Here is a 10462-nt window from a genome sequence, read left to right on the forward strand (position 1 = left end):
GATGTGCCAAGCAAGTTTCAGCAGGTACCACTGGTTGGCTTCTGCCTGCAGCTCATCAACGCAGACAAGCGGGGACGTTCTTCCCTTGAAACGATGAGATGCTGAATGGGCAGCCTCCCAAGCCTCAGCGAGACGCAGGCGCTGAGGCTTGGGAGGCCGTCTGATAAGGCACAAGTGGAAGGAGTGATAAGGCACAAGTGTAAGGAGTAAATAGGGAAGGGAAGACTGTGCCACCGATATAATCCTTCGAATAGCCGACCATGAAGGCGAAAGAACAAAAGTCACTTAAAGAAATCAATCGGTTGACTGTGGGAAAGTGCATGGATAAAGCGTGGGAGCACGTTGGGTGTGACAGGCGAGATCCACTAAACGCAAAATACCAAAACCAATAGTAATGCGGGCAATCAGAAATTGATACGAGTTTCGGTGTTTCGTAACAGAAGCACGAGGATCCTCCGTGTCTTCTTGCGTGTCGCCTCCGTGGCTCATCATCGTCATCTCAAAGCTCGAATCTAGAGGTTCTGTGCATTATTATTATCACTGCAGTTATCTCCCCATCACGCCCCTCTCCTTTTCCTGTTTTCTCCCACCTCTCCCCATGCCGTCGCTCACCTGCTCTCAGTCATTGTGACTTGATGAGTTTGCTCTGGTAGTTGTAGATGCCGGCAGGCTGAATCCTGTGCACTGAGAAACGTCTCTTGGCTGGGTAAGCTGAAAGAGCGTTGTGGTTCGTTCCGTTTAGTGGATTCCCTCCTAGAAGCAGAGTTGTGTGCAGTCTTGGCAAACGTCGCGTTTGGTCGAGAAGAACTTCTTGGGCCTTTCGACCGCCGGCTCAGACATTTGTAAGTGACTCATGAGTAGATTCCTTTTGTGAGTTTGTCCGTGTTTGGTTTCTTGTTTTGCACGTTCGTGGAGTCGATTGAAGTGATAGTGGTGGCGGTTCTTTACCAAGCATTTTTTATTAGAGTGTTGGAACTTGGGGGTTCGTGCTGGTGTTTTAGGGTCTGCAATCGTCTACGTCCCTTCATCGTCGGTTAGGGTCGATTCAATATTGGATGACCTGGGACAAGAGAGAGCTGTTCTTGAGCAAGGACGACAGAACTGCGGAGCAAGGTAGTCTGAAAGGATTTGCGCTTGTATTCTGAAAGGGCAAGGACGAGAGCGACAGAAAAGAGAGGAAGCGAGCGAGCGAGAGATAGAGAGAGGGAGGGAGGGAGGGAGGTTAGGGCTGGTGGGCTACGGTTACAGTTGTGTGTAAGATATTACAGTTGTGTGTAAGATATAAGCCTACCATGAAAGATCAAGACCCAGCACAACTGTCAACTGGTATGTTTGCATAATTTGTGGAATTCAGAATACTGCAATGGTAATTTCTCTTGCCTGATTCTGGTTTCCTCGGAAATGCAGTGTAAGGGGTCCCGTCGACTCTCGGCTCTCTGAAGAATAACGAAGCCGAGGAGAGAAGCCATGACCCTGCTAAGCCCAAATCACAACTATGCAGCCGACGAATGCATTGCTCAAGTTCATATCCCTTCCTCTGAGGAGAAAATTCGTGCCTCCGAACGGTTTGACAAGAATGTGCTGGTAGCAGCTCATTTGGCCGCGTTACATGATGCCTACATTTTGGAAATGGGAACGCATCCCGTCAATGAGTCGGTCACGCCTGTGAGTCCAACCTCAAGCATCGGTGGTCTAAAATCTCTATCACTGAAGCAGTTAAAGATTGGCAAGGTGCACCATCGCCGTGTCTTGCATGGTACTTTATGCATGAAGACATTGTGTACCAAGGGTCTGAACGGCTTTGTTGTGGTGAATGTTCTGGAGGACGAGGAAGGAAACGCTACTCCCATTTGCTTGTCTAATGCACTGAAAGAGAACTGTGGGTCTGCTCAGGCGCAGCGGCTCTTCCCGCAAGGGTCACGGGTCGCTGTGCGCGAACCGTATCTCACTCGTTATCCGGATGGTGAGGTGGGTCTTTTGGTGGAAAAGCCCGTGGATCTTGTGTTCTTGTGGGTGCCGGATGTGGTGGACAGCGTACAGGAGGCAAATGGGGGGGAGGAATCTCTCTCCGGAAAGGAAGTCAACGCGAATGGGAAGCAAGAGCATGGGGACATTGGGGAGGCGCCGAAAGCGAATGGTCATGCAGTGGCAGGCGACGAGGCAGCGGTCGAAGCGGATAGAGATGACGAAGAAGCTGAAGGTGAGGAAAGCGAAGAAGCTACGAAAGGGAGTGCGACAGGGGAGGTATCAGAAGAGGAAGGAGGAGGAGGGGAAGAGCAGCTGAGCGGAGGGAATGCGACGAGGGAGCTGAACTTCGAGGAGGTGGAGGTGGAGAAAAGCGAAGCATGGGGGTTGAAGGAGGAGGAGGAGGAGGAGAATGGGCGGAGCAAGGAGGAGAAGGTGGTGGAGGAGGAGGAGGAGGAGGAGGAGGAGGAGGAGGAGAAGGTGGTGGTGGAGGAGGAGAGGGTGGCGGAGGAGAAGGTGGTGGCCGAGGAGATGGGTGGCTGGGCGGAGTCGGCCGCCAGCTTGAGAGTGCGAGGCAATGGTTTCTTTGGCAGAGGAGAGTATGGGAAAGCGGCGGAGCTTTACACGAGGGCGGCGGAGAGAGCCAAAGCGGCGGCGGAGGTGGCGGAGGAAGAGCTTGCGCTGTCGAATCGGGCGGAGGTTTGGCTGCGGGTCGGGAAGAACGAGCGGGCGCAGGAGGATGCGGTGGCGGCGCTGACAATTTTAGCGGCGGAGGAATTGGGTGGCGGAGAGGCGCCGGCGGAGCTGAGGAAGGCCAAGAGTTTATTTAGGCAAGGGAGAGCGCTCATGGGGATGCAAAGGTACGCTGAGGCCATGGAGGTTCTTGAGAAGGTGGTGGCCAGCCACCCTTCCGATCGCCAACTTTTGGAGGCCGCCGCCAAATGTAAGGCCCGCGCCGCCCGCCTCTTTAAGCCCAGCAAAAAACAACGTGCTGCTAAGAAGAAGCTCCTCCCTTAGCCTTATCCTCCTCCATCCTTAGACCCTTCCTCTCCTCACCTCCACATAGTTCCTCTATCCATCATCTACCGGAGCTGCATCTCCTCAACCTCCCCCCCAACAAAGCCAACCTCCAACTCTTTCTCTCCGTTCCTACCTTTCCTGTCCCTCCTTATCCATGGCGCTTCTCCTAGTTGCCTTTCGAGCTTCTCTCCACCATAGCCACCCTCCTACACTATCTCAAGTGCTCGGAGCTTCTCAAGCCTCTCTCCCCCCCCTTCTCTCTCTCTCTCTCTCTCTCTCTCTCTCTCTCTCTCTCTCTCTCCCCCCATGTCTTTTCTGTCTTGTTCAATGGAGCTTGTTCCTTGCACTTGGAATCTATTCTCTTTACATTGTGTTGCATTTCTTCGACGTTTCCACATCGTTAATGCTTCTCAATTGTATTTGCTTGACACCTCAAAGTAATTGTAGTTCAAGTTACTTCATATGTCCTATTCAATGTTTATGCATTTCTAACAAGGAAAATAATTCTTACATAGGAGGGGGGAGAATTCTTTGGATTCCTCCTTTGGACAAGTTACAACATCACTTATAATTTCATGTACTAAATAATTTCATGTGTGCATAGTGACTAACTGGATACACATTTTTAACACCAAACTTTTCCTCATTCCATTCCACTAGGCCATGGAAGTGGAGAAAGGTTACCTATGACATAGTCTTGAAATATGTGATGGATAAGTTTTCCACATTTCAATAATGTAATAGAAGAATCATACAAGGCTTGGATTTGATGCATTCTTTCATTAGCATTGCTCATTAGGGGTAGTCTATAGCAACAATCTAGTTGCCCTTGGAAAGCGGATTTTCTAGGGAAGGTGACATTCCAAAAAGAAAAGGGGCAATGTTATGGGCACCTTGTATCTCTTGTTTATCACGATTTAAGAAGATATTAATGTAACTCCATTAGGCTGCAATTTATTTTTGAAGCTGAATGTAATGTACAAGGAAGGTGATCTTAGGAGTGACATGAAAATTGGTGAAGTCAACCTTCATGGTGGGTAAAGAAGGGTAGTGCTTTATGGGAAGGTCTTTTAACCTTGCTAACCAACTTATTTTTAATAATGGCTTTTTAATGTCAATTTCCTATTAGTAAACTCTTCTTTCTTTCCTCAACTCTATGAGACAGGGATCCCATCTAACCAAAATTAAACACTTGAAGTCTCACCAATGAAGAATAATTTATTTCTTAGTACATTAATTTTCTTTTGAAAAGTGAGAGTGCACAATTGCATGTCGACATTGCCTCTCGGCGCATTAGGACCATAACTAGGGTTTTCTCAGGTCTTTATCTGTGTGACTCTTTTGTTTATGTTTTGGTATGTTGTTGAGGGTTAATGTTATTTCAAGCACAATAGATAGACATGTTGTATATATGTGATATTAGAAGTTGATGTTGTAAGAGCTTCAATATTGCATTCTTTATTTCGCTTGCTTTGAATGAAAGTAGTCGTGGTGGTGATTGATAGGGTATTATACAAGGACATGATCACTCCAGTAGGCTTTGGTTGTTCGGAGTGCATTTGTCTAGATGTTATCAATTGGGAATTTGTAAATTGCAACTGATGTTTTGTTTGCTAAGGGTAGTGGGTTTTGGTCCATGAGCTTTGCTACTTTTACTTTCTTTGGTTGTAGCATGTTGTTTAAATCTTCTACTAGGAATGATGGGTAATGTGTTGGTTTATGGTTTAATATTTGTTGTACATATTGTAAAAATGTATCAAATTTACATGTTAGAAGTTGATGTTGTAAGAGCTTCAATATTGCATTCTTTATTTCGCTTGCTTTGAATGAAAGTAGTCGTGGTGGTGATTGATAGGCTATTATACAAGGACATGATCACTCCAGTAGGCTTTGGTTGTTCGGAGTAGGCTTTGGTTGTTCGGAGTGCATTTGTCTAGATGTTATCAATTGGGAATTTGTAAATTGCAACTGATGTTTTGTTTGCTAAGGGTAGTGGGTTTTGGTCCATGAGCTTTGCTACTTTTACTTTCTTTGGTTGTAGCATGTTGTTTAAATCTTCTACTAGGAATGATGGGTAATGTGTTGGTTTATGGTTTAATATTTGTTGTACATATTGTAAAAATGTATCAAATTTACATGTTGCGGTATGATTTGCTGTTACTATGAATGAGCTGCGAATATTGATTATTTTAAATTTGGTTGAAAATGTGTGTCCTTTTGTAGTCATTGTTCTTTGTGAAGTTTGTATAATAGTGATGTGCCCTTTTTGTCAATTGTTGTGATTGTGGAAAACTTTTTCTTGTCAATATATCTAGTCAATCTAGTGCTTGGAGGTTGTAGTCACCATTTGGGAGAGCAGTGATCGTGGGTTTCTGGTTTGTGTGATTGTGTGAGTTTGGGCCTATTTTTGCAAGCATGGTACCTTGAATTGCCAAGTTTATTTTGTTCATCTTTTGCTATTTTCCTTTGTTATTGTTGATATGTCAAATACTCGACGAATGGCTACTACGACTTTAAAAATCCGCAACTACCAAATTGATGATCGAATCAATTGCAAATTGATCCTAAATTTGCAAAGAAAATTTCCATGATGCTTTCGAGTGTATGGTCCCACCACCTCTTCGCCTCAACACCCTTTGCCTTCCAACCTTCTAGCATCCAAGAAAATGAACTCGCCTTTGCCATTGCCCTCTAGCCTCCTACCATCCTACTAGCCTCTACCCTTCGTGCTCCCAACAACTCATAGCACTATGCCTTTCATGAGGCTCTCGGTGCCCTCCCTAGCATTGCACCCACTTCATTTGTGGTTGTTTTATGTAGATCCAACATTTACACATTTGCAAGACTAGCCTCGGTTGCTACTGCTCAAGTTTCTATCACCTTTCTTGCTACCAGCTGGCTGTTGTCACTCCCTTTCTAGGCAGCTCTCCCCTCCGCTCCGAATCCCTCCTCTCTATCCACTAATGATGCCTTTTGTTGCAGTGGCTATGGTGGTGCTTTGATCTATTGCTGATGCTGCTTCTTTTTCACGATGGTTTGGTCATGGAGTTCATGCACGTTCTAGCTAACTATGTCCCTCCCTCCTCCTCTCCCCTCCTTCGTCTTGCTCCTCCTCCTCCCTCCTCCCTCTCCCCTCCTCCTCCTCCTTCTGGCTCCTCCTCCCTCCTTCCTCTCCCCTCCTTCTCCAGTCACCCAAGCTCCCTCTGCTCTGCTGCTCCCTCCTGCAGAATCTTTCCCCTCCTCCTCCCTCCTGTAGCATCTCTCCCCTTCTCCGTCTTGCTCCTCCTCCCTCCTCCCTCCTCCCTCTCCCCTCCTCCTCCTCCTCCTAGTTCCTCCTCCCTCCTTCCTCTTCCCTCCTCTAGCCGCCCAGGCTCCCTCTCCTCTGCTCCTCCCTCCTGCAGAATCTCTCCCCTCCTCCTCCCTCCTATAGCATCTCTCCCCTCCTCCTCCCTTTTACAGCAGCTCCTTCCCTCCCTTCTACACCTATCACTCTACTCTCCTCCTCCTCTTCCTCTTTCCCTCATCTGCTTCTCCTCCTCCCTCTTCCTTGCTACTCTTTCCCTCTCACTGCTCCATCTTTGCTAGCTCTCCCCTACATTTTAGCTTGCATCACTAATACCTCTCTTTGAGTACTCATGGTAGGACACAACAACAAGTACCATGTGAACCTACAACTAGAGGTAGAATATGCAAGCACATGCTCTTTGGGATATAGTGGAACTCCTCAAAGTGTGCTCCATAGTCTTCGATTGCAAGGGAAGAAGCATCTTGACCTTTGGGTGGATGGAAACTTGTATCCTTTAGACCCTACCACCCAAAAGAGTCATCCTTTTCATACAATTCATGATGTTGTTCGGTTTGTTGGCAAGGGACATGCTGGATTGCTCGGTTATTGCAATCTATTAAACCATTCTCAGACATTGGCTATGCAAGCAAGCGAGGTGTAAAGAGCCCAAGAAAAAGAACTTGCACATTTGGGAAATATTACTATTGTGCCAATGCATAATAGTATGCAAGATCTCCAATTGCAAAACAAAGAACTTAGTGACAAAGCACATGCATTGGACTTGGAGCGACATGAATTGGAAGAATCAATCCAGAAGCTCGTTGAAAGCAAACAAGATTTGGAAAGGTCTATCTATGGCCAAGTTCAACGTGCTATGGAGAAGGAACAAGGGAAGTCGATAGAAGGAGTACAAAAGTTGAAGGGAACACCTTTGGGACTAAAGGAGAGGAAAAGACAATTGCAATCTATGGATTCATTGTCAACCAATAGTGGTGCCCAAAAGAGGAGAATACGGGTTGCATGGATAGTTCCCCAATTTTCAATGAAATTTCTTACTCCAAAATATTTGTGGTGTTGCATTCTTTCCACTAAGACTCATTTGTACTCTACTTTAGGAATTTCATGGGGGATGTGATGGGAACAATGGAAATGGATGATAGGGATCCTTCATATGTTCTAAGAAGTTTAATAAAGCCAAGTGATGTCATGGAAGTGTTGAAGGACCCTAGACAAAAAGGACTAGGTAAACAAGTTGCTAGAGAGGTAATGAAGGATTTCAAGGGCCTTGTGCAAGCAAAGGAGGTGCTTGGAGCTTGTGATGCTGCTGGTGTAAGTCGTGAAGCTTACAACTCTATTTTTAAATTTTTCAAGTCTACTATGGAGGAAAAGTATAAGATATCTACAATGCCATTGCCAACACCGTGGTTTGTAAGGCTTGCACATCAAGAAACAAACCAATGTGCTAGAGAAAAGCTTGGAGGATACCATCGTGTAAGTGGCACAATAACTTGGAAGAGTTTAAAGAAATCTGGCATCCAAACATTTGAGATGAATGCTTTCAATAATGTTACATAGATGTAGAGAATTTGCAGAGAGCCATGGTTAAATTCTATGGGATGAGAGAAGAAGGTAAGAGAAATTCCCTCTTCACATTCAACTTTATTTCTTATCATTTCTATATCCTTACTATATTTCTCTTTCATTGTATAGATGGCAAGCTAGTATTTGTTATAAAAATAGATGAAGCTCACTTAGTAAAAGAGCACAAGCTAGAGAGGGTGAGCATTTGCATTATGAATGACACCTTGCATTTTGCTCAAGGGGATGAGGAAGTTGAGCAGGGTTTCTCAGTCCAATCTGAGAAGGACATATGGTGGCTTGTAGCCTTTGAGACCCCAAAGGAGTGCCACGAGACATTGAAGTGGGTTTTGGAAAGAACTGGCATCCCGTCGATTATTCAAAGACAAGAGGCAGGGCAAACATTAATAGTGGATGGGCATGGAATGTTTCAAGTTGAATGGCATCTAGCTGGTGATTTGAAGACCCTCAAGTGCTTGTATGGTTGTGATACAGGTGCAGATGCAAAATGGACATGCTTGTATTGCACCCACTCTCAAAAGATGCAAAAGGGAAGCCTACAGTGGGAAAATGGCATCGTTTCTTGCAACCAAAGTGTAGCCCTTGATCATCACAAAAAGGATCCTAAGTGAGACCCCATTCTACCAATTCCATTGGAGCAGGTACACGTGTGTACTTTGCATGCTGAACTGCATATACTTGATAAGTTACTCTATCTCCATCTAGTTTATGCTTGGAATTTGAGGCCACATCAAGTATCTGCACAATGCATTGCAAAAGCTGAAGAACTACTCTCACTAATGGGACTTCATGGAGGCAATGTGAAGCTTAAGCAGGTCAAGAAACAATTAGGAAAGACACAAAATCTTCCTACTAAAGTGTCCATGGGTGGAGGAAAGCCAAGGAGGTTCTTGTCCAACCACAATGCTGATAAAGAAAAACATACATTAGCTCAAAGCACCCTAGGTTGGGAGTACTGGAAAGCTTTGTGTGAGTGCACTACAAATCAAGCTTCACATCCGCAAATTGCTACTTTGAGAGCAAAACTGTGGACAAAGCTTGATGCATTTATAAAGTTGCTTAGACAAGGTCAAACAGATGAGCTTTATTATGAGAGATTCAGGACAGCATTGGGAGAATTCATATCATTGATGGTAGAAGCATGGGGGAGTCACATATTACACATTACATGGTAATCCTCCTTAGATTGAAATTTTGTGCTTTAAACGTGAGTCAGTTTATGTTTCTAATACAATGTTTTTGTTTACAGCATATTCTTTACCCACATGCACCATGGTTTATAGAGCAATGGGGCCCTCTGTCCATTTGGAATACTCAAGGAATGGAGAAATCACACTATAGAGCAAAGGCAGCATACTTCAAGAATACAAGGCATGGGGGTGGTATCGCGCGAAGTAATGCACTACACAAAATGTTCAATTGGTTTTATAGATGTCTCGAGGCCAGGACTCTCAAGTGTGATAAGGTAGAGGTCTCAAGTCTCGCAAAAGCAGTTCAACATGTCAAGAAGACAAGGAGATGTGCTGCTTGGAAGTCCTCAACAAGGAGCCAAGGGGTTGCGCTTTGGTTGCAATGTGGAGTCAGGCAGAGGAGGCGTTGCATCCTAAGAGAGCCCCAAATGTAAAATGTTTGATGAATAAATTTAACACTATTTTGAGTCAATTATAGATTCCAAAATTCACAAATTTATTTGGAAATTGTAGAATTACATGTGCGACATGGCAGGGTGGAGAGGTGAGTGGGTTGGGAGGGAGGGTAGTGAAGATTAAGTATTACCAAACTGGTGATGACAAAAGACTGGGAGGGGAGGGGGTGCACTCAAAAAACCCTGATTTAAAAAAAAAAACCTAAAGTGCTTTAAAAGAGACTATATAAAGCAATTCAAAACCCTAAAATCCCTCATTTCTATGGCATGAGTTAAACAAACTACTAGACCCACTGGACATCATTTAGATGCTACCCGTTGTCCTCCTCACAACTCCATGGCCTTTGAACACACTACAAGCCCCAGTGGCCAAGAGGGCAATGATCAAGAGGGATTTGAAGGTAGTTCGCATCATCAGGAGTCCAAGCAATGTGAGTCCCCACCATTCAACTCTCATGGGGGATCCTAGGGATCTCAGCACCATGAGGAATCCCAGCATGAGGAAGGATCCAAGCACGATAAAGGGTCCTCTCAGTCCTTCCATACAACTAACCGTGGAAGTAGAGAGGTCTCCTAAGAGGGGCAAAATAGTCCAGTCAATCCTGATCAACTGCCCCTCCCTCCTCCGTGGGGTCTTGGCATGGAGCATCTGGAGCAACAAGGGGAGTAAGAAAGGCAAAGACGGGAGATGGGGAGATTACAGGGGCCACAACAAGAGGAAGTATTTGGCGGGTTCGCAGATATAATGAACCTTGGCCCCAATCCTCCAACCAAGCAGACTGCACGGAAGAGCACCATCAACCCTCTATGCCTCAAAATTATTAGATATGAGGAGTCTCTAGTATGAGCTGAGCAAGAGCCTCAGCCTGCTGTCTCACAGCCTTATGAAAAGGAAAAGAGACCAAGGACAAAGCAAACCCTAGGCACGATAAGCCACCTTGAAGGAC

At 45.4% G+C, this 10462-nt stretch overlaps 1 protein-coding gene across 1 annotated transcript; it reads left to right on the plus strand.

The window, feature by feature from the left end:
- The first annotated feature begins 551 nt into the window (after positions 1-551).
- Positions 552-2984, plus strand: LOC147887234 (uncharacterized). Its single transcript, XM_087394251.1, has 3 exons — positions 552-842; positions 1408-2400; positions 2482-2984. Exons 2-3 carry the CDS (start codon positions 1468-1470, stop codon positions 2980-2982), a joined length of 1434 nt encoding a protein of 477 aa, XP_087250377.1. The 5' UTR covers positions 552-842; positions 1408-1467; the 3' UTR covers positions 2983-2984.
- Positions 2985-10462: the final 7478 nt, after the last annotated feature.

Source organism: Dipteris shenzhenensis, chromosome 23, assembly GCF_047967505.1.
Source record: "Dipteris shenzhenensis isolate YYH24624 ecotype China chromosome 23, Dip_SZ_1.0, whole genome shotgun sequence".
In the NCBI taxonomy this organism is placed as follows: domain Eukaryota; kingdom Viridiplantae; phylum Streptophyta; class Polypodiopsida; order Gleicheniales; family Dipteridaceae; genus Dipteris; species Dipteris shenzhenensis.